General features: G+C 46.0%; 1 protein-coding gene across 1 annotated transcript in view; it reads left to right on the forward strand.

Moving 5' to 3' along the window:
- DGKQ (diacylglycerol kinase theta) overlaps positions 1-25,759 on the forward strand; it is a 679,503-nt gene that overhangs the window by 188,924 nt on the left and 464,820 nt on the right. The window contains 1 exon segment of the mRNA XM_030192090.1: positions 23,645-23,745. Coding sequence (XP_030047950.1) covers positions 23,645-23,745 — 101 coding nt within the window.

The following is a 25,759-nucleotide window of genomic DNA, read 5'->3' on the forward strand; positions in this document are numbered from 1 at the left end:
AAGAGGAGAGGTGGCTACATAAAACCCTTACAGTGTTTTTGTGGCAGAGAAAGCGAGCACGTATTGGATTAAATAAATTTATGAGACCTTGTCTAAAAGGGGGGCTGGGGCTGCTTGACCTAAAACTTATAACAATGGCATGTAGTTTGCGGCATTTATCAGATTGGTTTCGCTCGAGGGAGTTTTTCTCCTGCACTAGAGTGGAAACCTCACTGATGGCCCCAATGGGATTTGCTTACTGGCTTCATGCCTCATCTGAAGAACTACCAACTCTGGGCCCATATGGGTCTCTTTTGAACCCTTTGCGGAAAGCATGGAAATGGTTGAGCAGAAAAAATAATTGGAACAGTGTAGTGTCCCCACTACTACCCATTAAAGGTAACTTAGCATTCCCAGAGGGGGGAAAATCTGCTTTGTTTAAGAAATGGGAGATTTGTGGTATTAAATACTTATTTCAGGTAGTATCCGAGACAGGGACCATCAAAACATTTCAGGCCTTGTGTGCAGAATTTGGGCTCGGACAGAAAGACTATTTTCAATACATGCAACTTAAGCACTACATACGAACATTGCCCACATCAGATCTCACTCAGCAAGTATGGGAATCCATGAGCGATATGCTGGGTCTGGAAGCACAATTAAAAGTACCGCTTAAGTACTTCCACCACCACCTCAGAGACTTACAGGGGACACTGGACTACACACAAGTGTCGCAACAATGGCATCAAGAGTTGCGGTGGAAACCGGACCCAGAACAGATCAAACTGTGCTTGATGAGTGTGTATCAAGTGACAGAAAATGTGGCATGGCAGGAAATGCATTATAAATTTATTATGAGGCTGTATATATCACCACACAGGGCTTATAAGGCGACCCTGAGGACAATGGACGACTGCCCAAAATGTGGAATTGTGGGAGCTTCTCTAGGACGTATGTTTTGGTATTGCACAAAGGTGACCCTTTTCTGGACAAAACTGGGACAACAAATATCACAAATGTGGAGCATACACTGGCAGCCAACGCCGGGACAACTCTTTGATGTCTATAATGTTCGTGGCAAGTCACCAGAGGGACTCAAATCATTTTTGAAAAGAGTGGTCTTGATGGGCAAATGTACTATACTACAACTGTGGCTACAATCAGAACCACCTGGAGTACCACAATGGCGAGGAGCCATGATGCAATGCTGCATGCTGGAAAAGAAAAAAATGGGAGATTTGGCCTCGAAAAAAGGAGACCAGTTCTGTAAAGTCTGGCTACCATTTTGGGACACTCTGACACCTGTTGCGAGAAGCAGGATATTGAACTGTTAACAGAACCGGTAGGGGGGTTAGAGTTGAGGGTGGGGATAGAGAGGGGGGGAGTTAGGGGAAGAGGGGAGAAAACTCATAAACCTGATGACATTTCTTATGTGCTGTTTGCTTTATTTGCTGTATTGTGTCTAAGTGTTATCAATAAAAATTGATATAAAAAAAAATATATACAAAATGGATGGGGGACCCAAGGTAAGAACTGGGAAAAGAAGATACTAACGAGTAAGGAGCAACAGGGTACACATACTAGTTTAGGATGCCAGATATAAACTGGTTAATTTTGAATGTGAGAGGGCTTAACATTCCCAGAAAGAGGCAGTTGCTGTTTCGGGAGGTACTTAGGCTCCACATAGATATTGAATTAATACAAGAAACCCACCTACAACCAAAATATGAGAGATTATGTCAACATAGAGGTTATCCTACTATTTATTTTGCGTCCAATACTGACAACACCAAAAGCAAAGGGGTTTAATAGCACTTAATGGCTCCAAGCCATGGGACATTAAGAAAGTTATAAGGGACAAAAAAGGTAGATACCTACTTATAATTATAGCATTGGCGGGGAAAACCTATGCAGTTTTGAACATTTATGGACCAAACACTAACCAGGGAGATTTTTTTTTGGAAATAGATCAACTACTCACCAGAAACATCGAAGGCTCCCTGCTGATAGGAGGGGACTTTAACCTTACTATACACCCACAGTTAGATAACTCAACCGCTACTGCATGCTATTCGAAACAAGATAGGCGCAAGTTGAATGACTTTATAACCCGCTGGCAATTGATAAATCTCTGGCGAAGAGAAAATCCCACCACACGCAGTTACACATACTACTCCTCAGTACATCAGACATCTTCTAGAATAGATCTATGGTTGGGAGACCCTACATTCCTGGGCTGGGTAAAATCCCACCAGATACTCCCCTGCGTTTGGTCGGACCACTCTACAGTAATATTACAGCTACGAGGTCGTGGCGACTAGATGACGCGTTATTAGCTGACCCAGCCAACTTAGTTAGCATGGAGCAGCATATTAAAGAGTACATTCATTTCAATGACAATGGAGAAGTCTCCCCGATCACTTTAGTACTACTACTACTTAACATTTCTAGAGCGCTACTAGGGTTACGCAGCACTGTACAAATTGACAAAGAAGGACGGTCCCTGCTCAAAGGAGCTTACAACCTAAAGGACGAAATGTCAAGTTGGGGCAGTCTAGATTTCCTGAGTAGAGGTGTAGTGGTTAGGTGCCGAAGGCGACATTGAAGAGGTGGGCTTTGAGCAATGATTTGAAGATGGGCAGGGAGGGGGCCTGGCATATGGGCTCAGGGAATTTGTTCCACGCATGGGGTGAGGCGAGGCAGAAAGGACGGAGCCTGGAGTTGGCGGTGGTGGAGAAGGGTACTGAAAGGAGGGATTTATCTTGAGAGTGGAGGTTACGGGTAGGGACGTAAGGGGAGATGAGGGTAGAGAGGTAAGGCGGGGCTGCAGATCGAGTGCATTTGTAGGTTAGTAGGAGAAGCTTGAGCTTTATGTGGTATCTGATCAGAAGCCAGTGAAGTGACTTGAGGAGAGGGGTGATATGAGTATATCGGTCCAGGCGGAAGATAAAACGTGCGGCAGAGTTCTGAATGGACTGAAGGGGGGATAGGTGGCTAAGTGGGAGGCCGGTGAGGAGTAGGTTGCAGTAGTCAAGGCGAGAGGTAATGAGAGAGTGGATGAGAGTTCGGGTGGTGTGCTCAGAGAGGAAGGGGCGAATTTTGCTAATGTTGTAGAGGAAGAAGCGACAGGTCTTGGCTATCTGCTGGATCTTGGAGAGAAAGGGTAGGAGGGAAATGGGGCGGTAGTTGGAGGGATAGGTAGGGTCAAGTGATGGTTTTTTGAGGAGTGGTGTGACTACAGCATGCTTGAAGGTGTCCAGGACAGTTGCAGTGGAGAGAGAGAGGTTGAGGATATGACAGATGGGGGGGTGATAGTAGGAGAGATGGTGTTAAGTAAGTTGGTGGGGATGGGGTCTGAGGAACAGGTGGTGCATTTCGAGGAGGAGAGAAGATGGGCAGTTTCCTCTTCGGTGATATCAGGAAAAGAAGAGAAGGAGGCCTGGGTTGGTTGGTTGAGGGAGAGGGTTATAGGATGAAGAGGAGGAGAAGGTTTAGTGGTGAATTCGAGGTTGATCTTCTGGACCTTGTCGTGGAAGAAGTCAGCCGGTGATTGAGGAGAGAGTGGGGGGGGGAGCAGAGGGCACTTTGAGGAGGGAGTTGAGGGTGGCGAAGAGACGACGAGGATTAGAGCTGAGGGAATTAGTCAAATAGGTGTAATAGTCCTGTTTGGCAAGGAATAGGGAGGACTGGAAGGAGGATAGCATGAATTTGTAGTGAATGAAATCAGTATGGGAGTGAGATTTCCTCCATAGGCGCTCAGCCGATCAGGTGTAGGAGTGAAGGTATCGGGTGCAAGGGGTCAGCCAGGGCTGGGGATTAGTACGCCTTGTGGGGTGGGAGACGGACGGTGCAAGGGTGTCTAGAGCAAAGGAGAGAGTGGCATTGTAAGTGGAGACAGCCTTGCCGACAGACATGGAGGACATGATGGAAGGGAGGAGATCAGAGATACTAGAGGATAAGGTGGGGGGGGGGGGGGGGTCAACAGCCTGGAGATTCCTGGAAGTAGTGGTTAGTGTTGGGCGGGACTGAGGGGGAGGGTGATGAAGCGTGAATGTGATCAGGTGATGGTCAGAGAGAGGAAGAGCTGATGCGCAGAAATTGGAGGGTGAGCAGGTAGAAGAGAGGACAAAATCAAGACAGTGACCAGATTGGTGAGTAGGGGTGGTAGAGCTCAGTTGGAGGTTGAAGGAGGAGGTTAGAGTGAGGAATTGAGAAGCGTATGAGTCGGATGGGTTATCAATGTGTATGTTGAAGTCCCCAAGAATGAGGGATGGGGATGAGGGCTCAAGAAAAACGGAGAGCCAGGCATCGAAGTCGATAAGGAAGGAAGGGAGGGACTTATCAGGGGGGCGGTAAATGACTGCAACTCTGAGTGGCAGCGGGTAGAATAGACGGATGGAGTGGACTTCAAAGGATGAGAAGCAGTGAGACTGTGGTAGGAGGAGAGGTTGAAAACTGCAAGAGGGCGAAAGTAGTAGAGCAACGCCGCCACCGCGGCCAACTGGGCTGGGCGAATGGAGAAAAGATAACCTCCGTGGCATAGGGCCGTGACTGAGGCAGAGTCATCAGGGGTGAGCCAGGTTTCGGTTAGGGCGAGCAGTTGAAGGGAATGGGAGATGAAGAGATCATGGGTGAAGGAAAGTTTGTTGCAGACTGATCGGGGATTCCACAGGGCACACGAGAAGGGGAGGGAGGAGGGGGGGAGGAGGGGAATGGAGATGAGATTGGAGAAATCGCAGAAACTTTATGGGAGGGTCTTAAGGCTGTGGTGAGAGGTCACTTTATCGCCCTTCGATCACAAGTCTGGAGGATACGCTGTGCTGAAGAAAAACAGCTGCGTAAGCAACTGGCAGAAATTGAACAAAAACAGCACCAGAAAGGTAATCTAACAGAGTCAGACCTGCAGGTTCAGTCCCAGAAACTGCGGGCTAAAATACAAGAACTTGAGTTGGCAGACCTCTCAGAAAAGCTGGAAAAAGTGAACCAGACCAACTTTGAGTTTGGCATTAAGGCCAGTAAGTTGCTGGCATATAAGCTAAAACAACAGACAGCGAGAAATGGGATAGGGGGAATATGAGATGATAAGGGAGAATTACACTCTGACCCTCAGTATACTGAAACAGCTTTTAGGGAATACTATACACAATTATATACTCCGGAGTCAGACCCTGGTCAGGAGAAAATAATATCATATTTAGAAGACATTGAGCTTCCTAAACTATCTAGGGCAGCTGAACAGGCACTGTCGGGTCCTATAGAGCTAGAAGAGATAGAATCCATTAAAAGCTTAGCCCCTAATAAAGCCCCTGGCCCAGAAAGATACACAAATAAATTCTATAAAATCTTTGGAAAATTGCTAGCACCAATCCTACTAAGAGTTTTCAACTCCTTAGAGGCAAGAACAGGGCTTCCACCGACATGGAACTCTGCAACTATAACAGTTATACCCAAACAGGGAAAAGATTCACAATTATGCAGTTCATACCGGCCCATTTCATTATTAGGTGTTGATTATAAAATATTTATGAAAATACTAGCAACTAGGCTACAAGGGGGCTCATTTTCAAAGCACTTAGACTTACAAAGTTCCATAGTAACCTATGGAACTTTGTAAGTCTAAGTGCTTTGAAAATACACCTCAAGATCACCTCCGTACACTAGTTCATGAGGCCCAAGCTGGCTTTGTGAAAGATCGCCAGACATTTGACAATATAAGGAGAGCATTACAAATAATCCAGTGTGCACAGTTAGCCAAATTCCCACTAACCTGCTTATAATCGAACGAGAAAAACGCCCAAGTTCCGACCTAAATCGGGAGATGGACGTTTATCTCACAAAAATGAATAAAGCGGTATAATCGATAGCCGATTTTTGGACGTTTTCAACTGCACTCCGTCGCGGATGCGGACAAAGTTGATGGGGGCGTGTCAGAGGTGTGGCGAAGGCGGAACTGGGGCGTGGCTATCTGCCGAACAAAGATGGGCGCATTTCACCGATAATGGGAAAAAAGTATGCGTTTTTAGCTAGAATTTAGGACACTTTTCCTGGACCCTGTTTTTTTCACGAATAAGGCCCCAAAAAGTGCCCTAAATGACCAGATGACCACTGGAGGGAATCGGGGATGACCTCCCCTGACTCCCCAAGTGGTCACTAACCCCCTCCCACCACAAAAAAATGATGTTTCACAACTTTTTATTTTCACCCTCAAATGTCATACCCGGCTCCCTGGCAGCAGTATGCAGGTCACTGGAGGAGTTGTTAGGGGGTGCAGTGGACTTCAGGCAGGTGGACCCAGGCCCATCCCCCCTACCTGTTACAATTGTGCTGCTTAATGCTTATTAGTCGTCCAACCCCCCCAAACCCACTGTACCCACATGTAGGTGCCCCCCTTCACCCCTTAGGGCTATAGTAATGGTGTAGACTTGTGGGCAGTGGGTTTTGAGGGGGATTTGGAGGGCTCAACACACAAGGGAAGGGTGCTATGCACCTGGGAGCTCTTTTACCTGTTTTTTTGGTTTTGTAAAAGTGCCCCCTAGGGTGCCTGGTTGATGTCCTGGCATGTGAGGGGGACCAGTGCACTACGAATCCTGGCCCCTCCCACGAATAAATGTCTTGGATTTATTCGTTTTTGAGCTGGGCGCTTTCATTTTCCATTATCGCTGAAAAACAAAAACGCCCAGCTCACACATTGTTGAATAAAAAATGGTCGTCTATTTTTTTCGAAAATATGGTTCGGTCCGCCCCTTCACGGACCAGTTCTCGGAGATAAACGCCCATGGAGATAGGCGTTTTCGTTCAATTATGCCCCTCTATGTGTATTATCTCTGGACGCTGAGAAAGCATTCGATCGAGTTAGCTGGCCATTTCTCTTCACAGTGCTGGAGAGGATGGGCATCAGAGGCAAATATGCGGAGTGGCTGAGTTTAATTTACAAAAGCCCAACGGCCTCAGTGCGGGTTAATGGGTCACTGTCCAAAGCATTCCTACTACATAGAGGTACTAGGCAGGGGTGTGCTCTGTCCCCGCTGCTATTTGCACTGGTGATGGAGCCCCTAGCAATATAGATCAGAACAGCACCCGAGATTAGAGGTCCCAGATGGGGGGGATTGGAGACAAAAATTCTCCTATTCGCGGATGATATCTTATTAACACTTAAAGATCCTCCGAAAGCCTTCCCTAAATTGGAAGAAATAATACGAGCATATGGTGCAGTATCTGGCTTCAAAATTAACTTTGATAAATCAGAGGCACTGGATATAAATATGCCCGAGGAACAGCTTAACCAGCTAAAGTCTCTGTTTCCATATAGATGGGCAACCAAATATATTCGTTATCTGGGGGTCAACATTCCATGCAGAACAGAGGACTTATTCCAAAGCAATTTTCCAAATAAAAGTGCGGGATCTATTTCAGGAATTAGAGAGATGGGAAGGGCTGACAATGTCGTGGATGGGACGTATAAGTGCTGTAAAAATGATAATCCTTACAAAAATACTATATCTTTTCATGGCATTACCAATCTCTTTGCCAGACTCCTTCCTAAAAGGCCTACAAAGGAAAGTGTGTTCCTTTATCTGGGAAAAAAAAAACCGCTCCGAGTAAGAGCAGAAGTGATGTGTCAACCAAAAGATAGGGTGCATGGGGGTCCCCTCCTTTCGCGCCTATTATCAAGCAGCACACCTAAGACTATTAGCAATATGGATGCAGGATACAAAAAAAACCCCTGGGTTCAGCTGGAACAGGGATGGGTGGCACCAATCCCACTGAGAGCTATCCCTTGGCTTCCAAAGCAAAACCTGATAGAAATGACTAAAGACAGTCCAACTTTGCTCCAATGGCCCTTCACAGTTTGGACTGGGGTTAGAGATAGATTCTTTCCTGAGCGTACATATTTCAAACACATGTTTCTGCGGTTCGTTCCCAAGTTTGGGCCTGGACTCTTGGACCCTGCGTATCAAGAGTGGGAGGCCATGGGTTTAACTGAGCTTGGTCAGATGTGTGAGGAGGGAGAAGCTGCCTCTTTCTCGGAGCTAAGCAAGGAACACGGGTTATCCCCAATGCAAGCCTTTCAATACTTTCAAGTCAGAGACTTTATCCGAAGGCGAGCAGGGGAGGAGCTGAAATTGACAGACACTTCTAGAGAAGGGGATTCATAGCGGAGGAGGTAAAGGAAGTATAACTAGAAGATATAAAGCATTACTATCATCACACAACCCCACAGAATACTACTTAAAGAAGTGGGAGATAGCATTAGGGGCTCAACCTGAACCATCTCAATGGGCACGGGCAATTAAGTCTTTGTTTAAGGTGTCAGTCTCAAGTACAATGATGGAGAGTGGACACAAAATTTTATATAGCTGGTATTACACCCCAAGCCATTTAGCAAAGATATATAAAAAGGGTTTGGCCCGTTGTTGGCGACAATGTGGTGAAGTGGGGGATATGATCCATATAGGGTGGACATGCAAACAAGCACAAGAATATTGGACTGAAATCTTGGGATTTCTACAGACTGTTACAGGGTTTGAGTATCCTAGGAGTATGGACTGTTGTCTCTTATATTTTCAACCGCCACGAGCCCAGCGGAATATCCATCAATTTGCTACACAAGTGTTTGTGCCAGGTAAAATACTTTTAGCGGCAGCATGGAAAAAGCCATCGCTACCAGGACTGCGGACTGTCTTAGCAAAGCTTAAAACAATTCAACTTATGTCAAAACTCACAGCTATAAGGAAAGGACAAATTGCCCAACATCAGAGAATATGGGACTTGTATGATAAATGGTCTTCTACCTAAACCCTATAACTCCTTTAAGAGGAAGGAGGAAGGGAGGGGAGTAGGGGATTTAGAATGTTAAAGATAAATAGGAGAAATACTGTTAGAATTATACAGACATGATGTTAGTTTTGTTGTTGTTAGAAGCACAACCAATGTTATAATGCACAATAATGATGTATGAAGAATATACTGTATTTTATTGATAAAACATAAATAATTACTTAAAAAAAGAAGTAGTTATTTCATTTAATTATGCTACTGAAATACGTTAGAGCACCAATATACCTACTACTGGGAAACTGGATCATGATGGACTGTTACAGATTCCTATACATACACCACATACCAGCAGAATTATTTACCTCAGTTGCAGATTCAGAACATGACTCTCACCTGATACAAAATAGGGAACCGCAAAACACATGCAGACAAAAACTGAATGTAGAGATACAGGACTCTGCACGTCATGCAACACTAGAGAAACAGAAAAATGTGCATGTCCTCCTAATTTACCATAATTATCCCCATACAATTTTTCTCTGGCCCCACTGATATGACTCCCCAGATACTTAATCTTATCTTTGGCTCATTTAAAGGGAACATGTGGTCTAATTTGTCCCAGTTCCTGGTCTGACAATGTCACATTCAAGGCTTCTGTTTTATTCAAATAGACTTTAAACCCGGCAATAGCCTCAAACTTTCAAAATTCCATTAATAGCACTAATAAAGACATGTGGCACAAGCTTAAAACTTTACAAAGGAAGTAAATCAAAATTATAAAAAATAAATATGATTATAATTCATATAAAACTAATATGCAATAAAATAGACCACACAATAAAATACAAACAGGGCTTACAGTGCAAAATAAAGCCGACAGATGTAAAAACTCAGTCACTAAATTTTGTATTCTAGTGATTTTATTATTCCAATCATCTTCCCAGTCTTTGGTTTTGCTTTCCTCTGTCTGTGCTCTTAACTCTGTTTCCAGGGCCTCCTTTCCATTTGCAATTTCTTTTCTCGCCTCCTGTCCTATGCCTGTTTGGTATTGATATTTCCCATTCAGCTTTCTTCAATTTCTCTGCCTCCTTCTCAAATCTATCTTGTTTTCTTTCTTTCTTCCATTAATGTGTAACCTGTCTTCCCTTTTCCCTTCTCTTCTCTTTATGTGCAGTCTGTCTCCCCTCTTCTGTCCTTCCGTTTATGTGCAGCCTGTCTCCCCTTTTCCCTTTATGTGCAGCCTGTCTCCCCTTTTCTTTTCTCTGTATGTGCAGCCTGTCTCCCCTTGTCTCTTTCCTTCCCTTCCATATAAGTGCAGCCTCTCTCCCCTTTTCTCTTCCCTTTATATCAGTCTGTCTTCCCTATCCCGTGGGTCTAATCTCTTTTCCTACCTTCCTCCTCCCATCCCTTGGGCCCCTCTCTGCTCCAATTCCACAAACTTTGCGGTTGCCGGCACCTATTAGAACAGGCCGTCCTAAGGGTTTCCCTCTGTTGCGTCCCTCCTGCGTGGCAATAGGAAGTCGTGTCAGAAGGAAGGACCCCGATGCTGGCCAGATGAAGGCCTGGTTTAATACCTGCCGGCAATTGCAAAGTTTGAAGAATTGCAGCAGAGAGGAAAGAGACCCAAGGGGTGGGAGGAGGAAGGTAATGAGGTAAATTGCACAATGCCTGTGATCTGGAGGGGACTCCCAGTTCCTCACGGTACACCTGGGAAGCAGCTGCAGCACACCGGTTGAAAAATGCTAGACCCCCCCTCTCCTTAAATCTCCTGATCCACTCTGGGTTGCTTATGCCCCCAAATAAGTCCTAATGTCCTTTTCCAATTTCAATAAAACTACCTTAGGGATTGCGATAGGCAAGGCTTAGAATATATATAATAATCGGGGAAGAATATTAATTTTTACCAATATCATTCTCCCCCTCCATGATAGATCCCTGCTGTTCCAGTTCCTTAAATCCATTTGAACCTTGTGCAGTAATTTACCATACTTATCTGCATACAGTTTTCCTCTGTCCCCACTGATATGACTCCCCAGATCTTTATACTTATCTTTGGTTCACTATCGTGTAGTCTAATTTGTTCCAATTCTAGGTCTTAACAATGTCAAATTCAAGACTTTTGTGTTATTCTAATTGACCTTAAACCTGGCGATAGCTTCAAACTTTCAAAAATTCCATTAATAGCACTAATATAAAAAGGGTTGGGCCACATATAATAAAAGTCATCAGTAAATAAGGCCAACTTGTGTTTTTACCCCCTATCCTTCTAACATCCCTATTCCTCCTAAGCCTAGCAGCTAGTGGTTCTACCGAAATCATGAATAATAGCGGGGATAGAAGTCACTCTTGATGGGTTCTCCTTTACAAATGAATGAGGTCCAAATAACTACCATTCACTTTGATACGGGCCTCTAGCTGGGCATATACCGTATTTTTCGGACTATAAGACGCACTTTTTTCCCCCAAAATTTGGGAGGAAAATGGGGGGTGCGTCTTATAGTCCGAAAGACTTCTCCCTACTCACGCGATCTTCCCTGGTGGTCTAGTGACGTCGGGGCAGGAAAGAGCCTCCTCTTTCCTGCCCAGCGCGCTGCTCTCCATCCTCCTGTATGCAGCCTGACGGTCTTGGCGAGATTCAAAATGGCCGCAGAGACTTCAATTCTCGGCGGCCATTTTGAATCTCGCCGAGACCGTCAGGCTGCATACAGGAGGATGGAGAGCAGCGCGCTGGGCAGGAAAGAGGAGGCTCTTTCCTGCCCCGACGTCACTAGAGCACCAGGGAAGATCACGTGAGTAGGGAGAAGAGGTGACAGGGCCGGAGGGAGGGCGGGATTCGGACAAGACGCACCGGAGCACCTAGGTTTTAGAGTTGGGAAAAAGGAAAAAAATTTTTTTCCTATTTCCCTCCTCTAAAACCTAGGTGCGTCTTATGGTCCAGTGCGTCTTATAGTCCGAAAAACACGGTAATTGCTGGGCACTTTGCACACTTTGATGCCCATTTCTCCCATGACTCGCTGTTTTGTAAATGTTGAAATAAAACCAAACCAAAAAAAAAATGAATGTGTGCATCTTTTGATACAGTGTTGGTGTTAACAATTTTTTTTGCAAAGAAATAGAGGCTATTGTCTGCAAAATAAGTCAAATGATTGGTAGCAGAGGCCTACACAGAACCATTAATATGCAGTGGTATATAGTAACGAAGTAAAAGTAATGGGGTCTAGAGATCCCCCCCCCCCCCCCGTATCCATTGCAGCCCACTGAACTCCATTGGGCCCTCCCCAGACCTACCTTGAAGGGCCCTGGTGGTCTAATGGCTTTTTGGGGGGTGGGAAAGAACCCCCACTCTTTCCTGACTATTGCCGCAGCTCTGCCCGGTACCGCCGTGTTTTCAAAATGGCTGCCAAAACTTCCAGGTTTGACTTTGACTGAGTTTGAGCCCAAGTGTACTTATCAGAAGAGTAGATATCCTCAACATCTTTGGCTGACTTCTGAGATACGTGTGAAAGTCTTTGCATGAGATATGATTAAAGTTGTGCTGGATGAACAAAATTTCTTTGATAGATTCAACCAGCAGGAAAACAGAGAGATCAACAATGTCTTTCTCTCTCTCTCGCTCTTTCACACTCCCATGTGTCCAGATTGACTAATAGGCCAGAGCTGGTAGGTATGTTGGTCTTAGGCACATAAAAGAAAAAGAAGATATTTTCATTAAAATTACAAAAACCTGAAGGACATATCCGAAGAAGTCTAAAAGAAGGACATGTCCTCTTAAAAAACGACATTTCCATATCATCATGCTGATCAATCCATAGACTGGTGGATTGTGTCCATCTACCAGCAGGTGAAGATAGAGAGCAATCCTTTTGCCTCCCTATATGTGGTCATGTGCTGCCGGAAACTCCTCAGTATGTTCTCTATCTCAGCAGGTGGTGGTCACACACAGCAGCAGCTCTGGCTAGGTCTCCAAGCCTAATTCTTAGGTTTTGTTGAGTACCTGGGGTTGAGGGCTCTTCTTGAGCAAGTGCAAACCTGGTGGCGCCAGATCCCTCCTTTTCTCCCCCCTCCCGCTGGCTCCGTTAAAAAAAAAAAAAATTTGAACGTCCTTTAAGGGCGTTTATTTCAACGTTTATATCAGCATTTATTGCAGCTGCTCACTGGGACACCAGTTCGTTACAGCTCAGAGCGAGAAGCAGGTAATTTTTACCTTTTGTAGCGGGCAGGGGGTTTCCCGATCGATCTCCACGTGGCTTATGGCGTCGGAGGGCGAGGACGCGAAGAATCCCTCCCCCCGGACCGCGTGGGCGTGTCTAACGGGGATGCGGGGGTTTCAAAGCCTGAATCGCCTTTTTTGAGCGTCAGTTGGAGTCCGGTCAGTGTCCCGGTTCTTCCTCCGGTGCGGCGGTTTTTTCCCGCCATAAGCGCCCATCCCCTGCTGCTCGCCCCCTCCATTTTAGCCGGCCACTCTGCTCGGACGGCTTCTTCTTGGGCCGCCCTCGAGCTGAGAGACGTTAATGCTATGGTCGTCCTTGATTCGGGCGACGGCAAGAAAGCAGCAAAAGTTAAGCGCCGTTCTTCCCGCACGGCTCCTCGGAGTTTCACGCCGGACGCCATTTTGGATGCGCAGCATGTTTCTCCCCCGCTCTTGCGAGCGCCGGTTGAGGGTGCGTCTAGGGCCGTGGCCCAGGCTGCAGAAGTGCACAGTCTGGGGGGTTTCTCCCCTGAGTTCATTTTGCTGCTGCATCAGGCTTTTCTTATGCAAAACGCTGCCCCTGCTCCCCTGGCTGATAAAGGGGTTGAGGCCTCTGGAAGCAAACGCCCTCGGGTGGATTTCCAGGCCCTAGAGGACTCGGTCTCCTCTGATGTAGATGAGGGCAGTGTATCTGAGTTCTCCCAACGGTCCTTTGGGATTCCTTGGAGGAGACGGATTCCCGCTCGGATGGAGCGGATGACCCCTCTGCAGCGCGGATCTTTCTCTCAGAGGATTTGCCCAACCTGTTAGTGCAGGCCATGAGCATTTTGAAGATTTCCTCTCCAGACAACGTCTCTCCCTCAGCCTCTGCTGGCTTTACCATTATGCTGGGGACGAAGCGCCCGCCTAGAACCTTCCACGTGCATGAAGCCATGCACACCTTGATTTCGGCTCAATGGGATTTCCCGGAAGCGAGCCTTAAACGGGAGGCCTTTCTTTGGCCTACCGTGGATTCTTTAATCACTGCGGTGACTAAGAAAACGGCGTTGCCGGTGGAAGGTGGCACGGCCCTAAAGGACGCCCAAGACAGAAGATTGGAGGCGGCTTTAAAGTCGTCCTTCGAGGCGGCTGCTTTAAGTTTGCAGGCCTCAGTTTGCGGCTCCTATGTGGCCAGGGCGTGCCTGACGATTGTGCAGCGGGCTTCCCCCTCGGATCCTTCCTTGAGGGCTGATTGGCCGGCTCTGGAATCGGGCTTGGCCTACTTGGCAGACTTGCTTTATGATGTCTTGAGAGCCTCGGCTAAAGGTATGGCTCAGACAGTCTCTGCACGGTGCTGGCTTTGGCTGAAGCATTGGTCTGCTGACCACACCTCTAAGTCTCGCCTGGCTAAGTTGCCTTTTAAAGGCAAGCTGCTCTTTGGGGTCGAGCTGGACAAGATTGTGACCGATCTCGGCACGTCTAAGGGCAAGAGGTTACCGGAGGTCAGAGCTCGGGCCAGTGGTGCCTGCCCCGGTTCCTCCAAAGGACGGTTTCAGGAAGCCCGTCGGTATCACCCGGGCAAGTCGGACTCCTCTGCCCCCTCTTCCTTCAAAAGGAACTTCTCCCCCAAGCAGCATTCCTTTCGCAGAGACTGCCGTCCCGAAGGTGCGTCCTCCGGTCCTCCCCCAGGGTCTCGTACCCAATGACGGGGCCCTGGTCCATGACACAGAGCAGATTGGAGGACGCCTATCCTCGTTTCTGGGCGAGTGGGCCAGGGTAACTTCAGACGCTTGGGTGCTGGAAGTCATCAGAGACGGCTACAAGCTAGAGTTCTGTCGACCCTTAAGAGACGGGTTTGTGCACTCTCCCTGCAAGTCTCCAGTCAAAGCTGTGGCAGTGCAGCAGACTTTGGACACTCTGATCCGCCTGGGTGCGGTCGTTCCAGTGCCAGAAGATCAGCTTGGCAAGGGACGTTACTCCATTTACTTTGTGGTACCAAAGAAAGGAGATTCTGTATGGCCTATCCTCGACCTCAAAGGGGTCAATCGGGCCTTGAAAGTTCGACACTTCTGAATGGAGACTCTCCGCTCTGTTATAGCGGCAGTGAAGGCAGGGGAGTTCCTGGCATCCTTGGACATCAAGGAAGCTTACTTGCATATTCCCATCTGGCCTCCACATCAACGCTTTCTGCGTTTTGCAGTCCTGGGCCGACACTTCCAGTTCAGAACCCTCCCGTTCGGGTTGGCTACAGCTCCGCGGACCTTCTCCAAAGTAATGGTGGTCATCGCGGCCTTCCTACGAAAGGAAGGAGTACAAGTCCATCCTTATCTGGACGACTGGTTGATCCGAGCCCCCTCTTATGCAGAGTGCGGCAGAGCTTTAGACCGGGTGATTGCTCTTTTGAGCTCCCTGGGGTGGATCGTCAACTGGGAGAAAAGCCAGCTGCACCCGACTCAGTCCCTGGAGTATCTGGGAGTTCGTTTCGACACCTAAGTGGGCAGAGTGTTCCTGCCAGACAATCGGATTGTCAAGCTTCAGGCTCAGGTGGACCAGTTCCTTGTAGCCTCTCCTCTTCGGGCTTGGGACTATGTGCAGCTGTTGGGCTCTATGATGGCCACGATGGAAGTAGTGCCCTGGGCCAGGGCCCATATGAGACCTCTACAGCACTCTCTACTGCAGCGATGGACTGCAGTGTCGGAGGATTACGCTCTGCGCCTTCCCTTGGATCCAGCGGTGCGCAAGGCGCTGAGCTGGTGGCTGAGGCCAGACAAGCTGTCCGCAGGAATGCCTCTTTTCACCCCGGAGTGGGTTGTCGTCACGATGGACGCCTCTTTGACGGGCTGGGGAGCCCACTGCTTGGGAAGGACAGCGCAGGGGCTCTGGTCTCCTGCAGAGGCAAAGTGGTCTATCAACCTCCTGGAACTCAGAGCTATTCGGTTGGCGCTTTTGGAGTTTCTCCCGGTACTGGCGGCGAAGCCAGTCCTGGTCCTGTCGGACAATGCCACGGCTGTGGCCTATGTCAATCGCCAGGGAGGTACCAAGAGTGCCCCTCTAGCCAAGGAGGCCATGAAGCTATTCCAGTGGGTGGAAGCGAACCTGGAACAGCTGTCGGCGGCCCACATTGCGGGAGTCATGAATGTCAAGGCGTACTTTCTCAGTCGCCATACCTTGGATCCCGGAGAGTGGCAGCTATCTGCTCAGGCATTCTTGGACATCACGAAGCGCTGGGGCCAGCCAAGCCTAGATCTGATGGCATCATCGGCCAATTGCCAAGTGCCCGCGCTTTATAGCAGAGGATGGGACCCTCGATCTCTGGGAGTAGATGCTCTTCTCCAACAGTGGCCGACACAGGAGCTCCTCTATGTGTTCCCACCCTGGCCCATGTTGGGCAGGGTGCTAGGCCGGGTAGCAAAGCATCCGGGCCGGATAATCCTGGTGGGTCCGGACTGGCCCAGACGTCCCTGGTATGCGGACTTGATCAGGCTCTCAGTGGACGGCCCTCTGCGGCTGCCAGCGGAGCAGGGCCTGTTGCATCAGGGTCCCGTGGTGATGGAGGATCTCTCCCCCTTTGGTCTTACGGCCTGGCTATTGAGCGGCAGCGTCTGAGGAAGAAGGGCTTCTCAGACGAGGTCATCGCCACTATGCTGAGAGTGAGGAAGCGCTCTACTTCTACTGCTTACGCCAGGGTTTGGCGTACCTTTGCATCGTGGTGTGAGGCAGGCTCTCTTTCTCACTTCACTGCTCCAATTTCTTCAGTGTTGGCGTTCCTGCAAGAAGGTCTGGAGAAAGGCCTGTCGCTCAGTTCCCTTAAAGTCCAGGTAGCAGCTCTGGCTTGCTTCAGGGGTCGCCTGAAGGGGGCTTCCCTGGCCTCGCAGCCAGATGTGGTGCGCTTTCTCAAGGGAGTTAATCACCTACGCCCTCCTCTGCGCTCGGTGGTGCCTCCGTGGAATCTCAATCTAGTGCTAAGAGCCTTGCAGAAGCCACCTTTTAAACCCTAGTCGAGGGCATCTCTGAAAGATCTGACGTTGAAAGCAGTCTTTTTGGTGGCTATCACTTCAGCCAGACGAGTTTCCGAGCTCCAGGCGCTCTCATGTCGAGAGCCCTTCCTGCAGTTCACGGAGGCAGGAGTGTCTATTCGCACGGTGCCTTCCTTCCTGCCCAAGATTGTTTCTCATTTCCATGTGAATCAGCAGCTCTGTCTTCCCTCCTTTCGTAGGGAGGACTACCCAGAGGAGTACTCTGCTCTCAAATATCTAGATGTGAGATGAGTCATCATCAGATACTTGGAAGTGACCAATGATTTCCGGAAGTCGGATCATTTGTTTGTGCTGTTCGCAGGTCCTCGTAAGGGTCTGCAGGCATCCAAGCCTACAGTGGCACGATGGGTCAAGGAAACCATTGCAGCGGCTTATGTGGCTGCGGGGAAGATGCCGCCTATCCAGCTGAAGGCTCACTCCACTAGAGCACAGGCGGCCTCGATGGCAGAGGCCGGGTCCGTCTCCTTGGAAGAGATTTGTAAGGCGGCAACTTGGGCATCGGCTCATACCTTCTCCCGTCATTACCGCTTGGCTGTGGCTGCTCGGGCGGAGGCCCGGTTTGGAGCTTCAGTGTTGCGGTCAGGGATTTCTATGTCCCACCATGGGTGAGTACTGCTTCGGTACATCCCACCAGTCTATGGATTGATCAGCATGACGATATGGAAGGTAAAATTATGTATCATACCTGATAATTTTCTTTCCATTAATCATAGCTGATCAATCCATAGCCCCTCCAGATATCTGTACTGTTTATATTCTGGTTGCATTTCAGGTTCAAGTTTAGTCTTCAGTTCCTGTTCAGGAGGATCTTCGTGTTCAAGTTTTTTCGATTGAATTCTTCTGGAGTTGAGATGATTTTGTGTTACAGTGAGCTGCTGCATTCCTCTCCCCTCCGTTTTACGGGGCTGGATTGAGACCTAAATTCTGCAGCAGTAGGGTAGCATTATATCCCTCCCGCTTCGGCGGTGTTAGAGTCAGCCAGCTCCTCCCGCGGTTGCGGTCGCAGGATAAGCCAGATTCCCCCCGCATCGGCGGGTGTGGTGTCCCTCCCCCGCTCCGCGGGGATGAGCTGGACGGATTCCCCTCCCCCGTTTCGGCGGTGGTGAGCTCGGCAGAGTGTCCCATTCTGGGTGTAATTCTCTAAGTGCTGAGTCCTGCGGATGGAGCTTTGATATCGACATACTGAGGAGTTTCCGGCAGCACATGACCACATATAGGGAGGCAAAAGGATTGCTCTCTATCTCCACCTGCTGGTAGATGGACACAACCCACCAGTCTATGGATTGATCAGCTATGATTAATGGAAATAAAATTATCAGGTATGATACATAATTTTACCATTGTAACTTTAGCCAGGCATGGGAGCAACAAGAGAAAAGGAGCTGGATTACTTAGTAGAGTGCTGTTTTCAGGCTTAATCCCTCCTCTCCTCTTCCCTGGCGGGGGGGGGGGGGGGGGGGGGAGGGCTAGAGCAGAACACCCCTTCTGCTCAGGAGTCCGAAAAGAAGTGGTGGAATTGTGTTCTAGGCTGTTCCCCCAGAAAATAGGCCCTATGAACAAATAATCCTGGGAACATAGGTAAATTAGAATCAGGCAAGGACCATGTTTTAGCATATATGCCTTGACAGAGGTATATATACAGATAAAATACTATATTATTTCTCCAGCATTGTATTGCTCACAATGATTATGGCTTTTCAAATTTTTGGTCCTTTTTTCTGTAATTGGTGAGGGCTGGTCTGCCTGTGTGTGACCAAAGTAAGGGATTCTGCTAGTTTGCATTTTCTGTTGGTGATCTATAGCAATCAGATTTGTTCAGCTTCTCTAATAGGAGGTGTTATGGGTGTTTTGTATTTACAGTCCTGTCTTTTCAAAGGTGCAGTTCTTGGTTAGTATACCTTCAGTCACACCAAATGAGTGAGGTCCTGGCAGCACCTTGTCACCACAATGGGCATTGACCTGTGTGATACCAGAGCGATAGACACTATCACTTATTTGTTTAATATCTACCTCAAGCCATTAACTGAGCTGATTGAATCAGACTCGCCTACAACCCTGAATAAACTGACTACCTGTTTAACAGCAATACAAGAATGGGCTAAAAACAGGCTTTGAACCCACGTAAAACTGAGCTCCCTAATATAAGCAGTTAAGTACCTGACATCAAAATCCTAAAAGGGAGCTACAAGCTCTCCCTTATGACAGGTTTGGAACCTTGGGATACAGCTAGACTCAATACTTACACTCATCCCACAAATCTAAGCAACCTTCAAGAGCTTGCAGCTATCATCTGCGACAACTATGCTGTATCTCCCAATACTTTGAGAGGGCAAGCCTTGTCACAGTGGTCATTGCCATGATAACATCAAGGTTGGATTACTGTAATACACTCTATGTTAGTCTTGACTACAAAGGATTTGCACCAGCCTCAATTGATTCAGAATGTTGCAGCATGACTGATAGAAGGCTGTAAGTGACGTGATCACATCACACCATTCCTGCAAAATCTTCTTTGGTTATCAGTACAATACAGGGCTAAACTTAAAACTGTCTGATCTTCAGTCCTTAAATGAAAAATACTTGGAGAACAGCGATTGGGCCTGATGGATACATCTGAGGGTACTCAAGGAACTCAGAGGAGTTATGTCAGCTCTGCTGTCTGACCTCTTCAATGCTTCCTTAGAGTCTGGAGTGGTCTTAAGAGGACTGGAAAAGGGTGGATGTGAGCAGAAGCAAGGAGGAGGTTGCGAATTAGAGACCGGTCAGTCTGACCTCAGTAGTGAGTAAACTAATGGAAACGCTTCTAAAATTGAGGATTGGGAGGTTTCTCAATTGAATGGACTTCAGGACCTGGGAAAGCATGGCTTCACTTGAGGACAGGTCTTGTCAAACAAATCTGATTGACGACTTTGACTGGGGTCACCAAGCAGTTGACGTGGGAGGGGTGCTAGATGTGGTGTACTTGGATTTTAGCAAAGCTTTTGACATTGGTTCCGCATAGGCGATTGATAAATAAACTAAATGCCTTCGGTATGGGGACCTAAGTGACTGACTGGGTTAAAAACTGGATAAATGGAAGGAGACAGAGGGTAGTGGTAAATGGAGCTTGCTCTGAAGAAAAGGATGCCCATCAGTGGTGTACCACAAGCATTGCTCCTTGGTCTGGCTCTTTTTAACATCTTTGTGGGTGATATTGTGGAAGGACTGTATGGTAAGGTTTGTCTCTTTGCAGATGATACCAAACTCTGTAACAGGGTGGACACCCCGGAGGATATGGACAAAATGAGGGAAGGATCTAGCGAAGCTTGAAGAATGGTCCAAAAATTGGCAGCTAAGATTTAATGCTAAGAAATGCAGAGTCATATACTTGGGTTACGAGAATACAAGGGAATGGTACATTATATGGGATGAAGTGCTTTTATGTAAGAAAGAAGAGCAGGACTTGGGGGTAATTGTGTCTGATAATCTTAAGGTGGCCAAACAGGTGGAAAAGTCGACGGTCAAAACCAGAAGGATGCTTGGGTGCATAAGGAGAGGGATGACCAGCAGGAAAAAAGGATGAAGTTAAGTGGAAATAGGCTTAGGAGGAATCTAAGAAAATATTCTTTCATGGAAAGGGTGGTGGATGCATGGAATGGCCTCCCGGTGGAGGTTATGGAGATGAGGACTGTGTCAGAATTTAAGAAAGCGTGGGACAGGTACATGGGATCCCTTAGGGAAAAGGAGGAGTTAATAGTTACTGAAGATAGACTGGATGGCCATTTGGCCTTTTCTGCCATCATGTTTCTATGTTTCTAACAGGATCTTCCTGTACGCACCTCAAAGGTGCCAAGGTCCCTCGCAAGGAATATCCCTACCCGCACCCTCTCCAAAGGAAATTGCCCAGTGTGACGCCCGGCAATGAGCCTTCAGTGTAGTTCCCACATTTTAGAATATATTCACAGGAAGCTTCAGGAAGCAGGTGAAAACCTGGCACTTTTCATAAACCTTTAACGGAAGAAGCAACTAACTAGCTAGTCATACACATCATGCACACAAGAACCAACAGTGACTGCATGTACTGTAGCAGGACTTGCTTATTCACCCCTATTCTACCTGAAATCATTTTCCTGCAGCCTTTCTGACTTTATATGCAATTTCTTTTCTTGTAATCACTCTTATTTCTAACTCCTGTTACTCTGTCACATCGGTCTATATGTTCCACCTCTACTATTCTTATTTATTTATTTATTATTTACTTAATTACATTCACATTTATCACATAAATGTAAGGGAAAACAGAAATTGATATTAAAATAGAAAACATTTCTCCCACCAATATATGTTATATAATCATCCACAACTGGGAGATCTAAGATCAGGAAAACAATCTCAAAGAAAATAAGAAAAACTCAAATGGTTAATCTTACAATAACTAAAGGAAGTTGCTGCAGAGGGTTCTTCATCTGTTCTTTCAACTCCACAAACTCTTGTAATTTCTTAGGTTCAACAAATAAGTAATTATTAAAATTCAAAGAAATAGAACACTTACAAGGGAATCGCACTAGGAAGGTCCCACTTAGGGCAATGATCTTTGGCTTAAAAGCCAAGAGTTCACACCTCCTAGTCTGCAATTCCCTGATAAGTCAGGAAATATATTTATCTTTGAACCAAAAAAACTATCAACCATGTGTCGGAAATAGAATTTCAAAACATTATTCCTATCTAAATCAAAGGCGAAAGTCACTAGTAATATAGCTTTCCAAAATATCAGTTAAGTTCACATCTCTTTTCTCTGATAAAGAAGATTATTAGGGGAAATATAAATCGCTTTAGACACCGGAGGGTGGCTATCAGAAAATGTTTGCAAATTATCAGAGTAAAGGCAAAAAAGGAGGTAAAAAATCCTCACGACACCGTGGGATGAAACAAAAAAGTGAGGAGAATGGATGAGGATACCAACTGTTTTATATTTATTCACTTAAAAAATTATATGTACATAACAGCGACCCGACACGGCCGTGTTTCGGCACAATGGCCTGCTTCAGGGTCTTTATAACCTTGGATGATGTAGTTTAAGATATATGTTCCAAGGGAAATACCCGGGAAACAGGTCACTCTGGTCTTGGATGATGTAGTTAAGATATATGTTCCAAGGGAAATAACGGGAAACAGGTCACTCTGGTCTCCTCTCCTAAGAGTTATCGGCAAATTGTAAAAGTGCACTTTTACAATTTGCCGATAACTCTTAGGAGAGGAGACCAGAGTGACCTGTTTCCCGTTATTTCCCTTGGAACATATATCTTAAACTACATCATCCAAGGTTATAAAGACCCCTGAAGCAGGCCATTGTGCCGAAACACGGGCCGGTCGGGTCGCTGTTATGTACATATAATTTTTTAAGTGAATAAATATAAAACAGTTGGTATCCTCATCCATTTCCTCACTTTTTTTGTTTCTTCTTCATGCAAATTATCAGAGAAATATTTCTTCAACAGTTCAATAAAAGAAAAAATTCCATAGTCAAAGTCTCTATTTTTATATCTGGACTTCCACTTTGTTAGATAAGTATTGATATAAATTCTTTAATTCACATGTTTATTCCTGAAAAATTTTAAACATCTGAAGAAGAAAGTTATTCACACTCTGCAGCGCTCTCATAATGCGTCCATTGTGACATTTTTTGGCTTCACAGGTCCAATTTCTCCACAGAAGAAACCGCTCCAGATATCTCGGGGGGGGGGGGGGGGGTGTAGAACTCACTCTCCAATCCCCCAGTTGGTTTATTATCCGGAGTCAATGCGCCAGGACCTCCTCGGGTCGCGTGAAAATCCGGACCACTTCGGGCGTTTCCACTGTCGACCTCCATAGCGAAGCGTTACTGTTCCGGGTCTCTGGAGGGGTCATGCCAACAGGGGGACTCAAAGTCACCCCTCTCCACTGAGATTCGGCAATAAAGCCTTGCTGTTCTCTGAAGCAGGAACCGATCTCCCAGACGTTATGACCCCGAATCTCTCCAAAGTAGGCTGAGAAATGGTGGGAACCCCAGCCGTATTCGAGGAGGACAACACCATGGTTTACCTTTTCTCTTCCCCATTCTTTGGGGATCGCACCTACTTCTTCAGGTATTCTGGTGTAAAACGGGAACTCAACTAATGTACGTCCTCCCTCAACGCCATCTTGGATCCTCCAGTTTGGGACACTCTTTGTCTGGTTTCTCCTCAGAGGCCTGTCTGATATGGGTAACCCTACAGCATAGCCCTCTGAGTCATTGAAACACTGAAGCCCCTCCACCACGACAAGGTGATGTCCCTTCGGAGGGGTCTACTTATTCTTAATACTGTCTATTAAGATGGTTGTAATGTATATTGTGTAAATCTTCTAAATATTTGAAGTCCCATTTGCATTCATCTTTTCCCTTTTTGTGTTTTTTTTTTCCTAGAAGGTATATGTTGAGATCCTGAATCTGTCAGGAATTTCATGTTCATTTTTATTGTATTGCATGCTATTTTTTATAATAATTTTTCTCAGTAGCACTAAGGGGTATGTTTACTAAGGCACGTTAAATGCTAATGCGCCAATACATTCCTATAGGCGCGTTAGCGTTTAATGCACGTTAAAAATGCTAACATACCTGTAGCGCATCTTGTAAGCACAGGCGTAAATCTGTAATACATATTAAAGTATGTTTTCTTTTATGTAGGTAAACAAAATTTAAAAATATTTGATGGTGATGATGCAATACGACGCAATCAGTTTCGACTAATATCAGTTCCAAGAATTACAAAAAATGAAGAAGTTGTGGTAAGCAGAGACTTAAACAGATGAATTACAAACAATTATAATTTGGGCATATTAAAATTAAAATATTACCCAATGTGACAGAGATACGGAAATATTAGAAGAATCGGTGTGGGTCAAGTGGGACCAGGTTTAGACTGAAAAGTATGGTTTGGGATTTACTTGTGATTAAGAGCTAATTAACCAATGTCTGATGTCTATGTCTGATCTTCAAGGCCCTGAAAGGAAATGGCCCCAAGTATCTAAAGAATAGGATGATCCTCCACACACCGCCAAGGACACTAAGGTCCTCCCAAGGATTTTCACTAACTACACCCTCTCCAAAAGACATTACATGATGTGATACCCGCAAGCGAGCCTTCTCCGGAGTAGCCCCCACACTCTGGAATGTATTGCCTGAAAGGCTCCGCTTAACACAAGACTACCTCTACTTCAGGAAGCAGGTGAAAGCTTGGCTCTTCAGCCAAGCCTTTAATGGAAGAAGTAACTAACTTGTTAGTCTCACTCACACACACAAGGATTGATTCTTGCTGCACATACTGCAGCGGGACATGTTTATCCACTCCTACCCTAGCTGAGATGATATTTAACCATCTCTCTGACCTCATGTGCAACTTTCTTCAAATCAGTCACCTTACTTTCTAATTCTTCCTACTTTCTTACTCATCTATATGTTACAACTTTGCCTTACCCTTCACTACCAATTATAATGCTCTATTACGTATTGTGTAGTCATTGCAAGTAGTATACCATGCCATACTTTGTATTGTTACTTGAATATTTTTACTGCTGTAATTGCCTATTACTCATGTTTGATCTATTCTTACTGTACACAGCTTGAGTGAATTCCTTCAAAAGGCGGCAAATTAATCCTAATAAATAAATAATTTGTGTTGCGTAAGCCAATCAGTGATCTGAGCAATTTTATGATTGACGTGGAAATTTCAGTCATTGAGCCGGTGTGAAGAGGAACAAGCACCTGAATGTCATCAATGTATACGAATGCAGTCATGTCAAGGGATGAATAAGCATCAGAAGAGGAGCCAAAAAGATGTTGAATAGTGTTAGGGATAAAATAGACCCTTGTGGTACTCTTGAAATAGGACTGAAAGGAGTGGAAAAAGAGTTTTCATGCAATATTGTATAGTGACAGTTTTGCAAGTATGAGAAGGGAGGTGTGGTAGCATGTTAGTCCACTTTTAAAGGTAATCAATAGAAATAAACATGGAAAGAAAATAAGGTGATACCTTTTTTATTGGACATAACTTAATACATTTCTTGATTAGCTTCGAGGTTGCCCTTCTTTGTCAGATCGGAAATAAGCAAATGTTGGTAGATGACAGTATATATAAGTGAAACATCAAAGCATTTCAGTGACAGTCTAACAGGATGGGGTGGGTAGGTGAGAGACAGGGAGATATGCATGGAGACAGGAGGGTGTCAAAGCAATACAATCTTATGGTTTATAATGGGCTAGAAAACCAAGATCTTTAAGTCCTGTCTGGTGGGTGTCAAAATATTTATTCATTCTGACTTCAAAGGTCTTGCGTTCCTGTATTGTTTTAAAGTTCCCTTTTAGGGTGCTGCCCCACAGGCATGACATCTTTATTAGTACTAGATTAGTACTAGAATTTTTCATATGGTGTCTATGTAAATTAAATCTCTTCTTTAGCATCTGACTTGTTTCTCCAATGTAGCAGCCTTTGTTGCATTTCTTACACTGAATGATATATACCACAGTGGAAGATGAGCACGTGAAAGATTCCTTAATGTTGAATATTTTTCCTTTGTGAATAACCGTGGGGCCCTGTGAAATATTTTGGCATAGTTTGCAGCTGGATATATTGCAAGGATGTGTGCCATTCTTTTCTTTTGAGTCTGTGTTGGGAGCTTACTTCTAATTAGCTTGTGTTTTAAGTTGGGTGGCTGTCGGAAGGCCAGCACTGGTGGGAATGGGAATATCTCTTCCAGTAATTCATCCTCCTGGAGTAGAGGCTGCAGATCTTTTATGATTTTT

This window comes from Microcaecilia unicolor, chromosome 2 (assembly GCF_901765095.1).
Source record: "Microcaecilia unicolor chromosome 2, aMicUni1.1, whole genome shotgun sequence".
NCBI classification, from domain to species: Eukaryota; Metazoa; Chordata; class Amphibia; order Gymnophiona; family Siphonopidae; genus Microcaecilia; species Microcaecilia unicolor.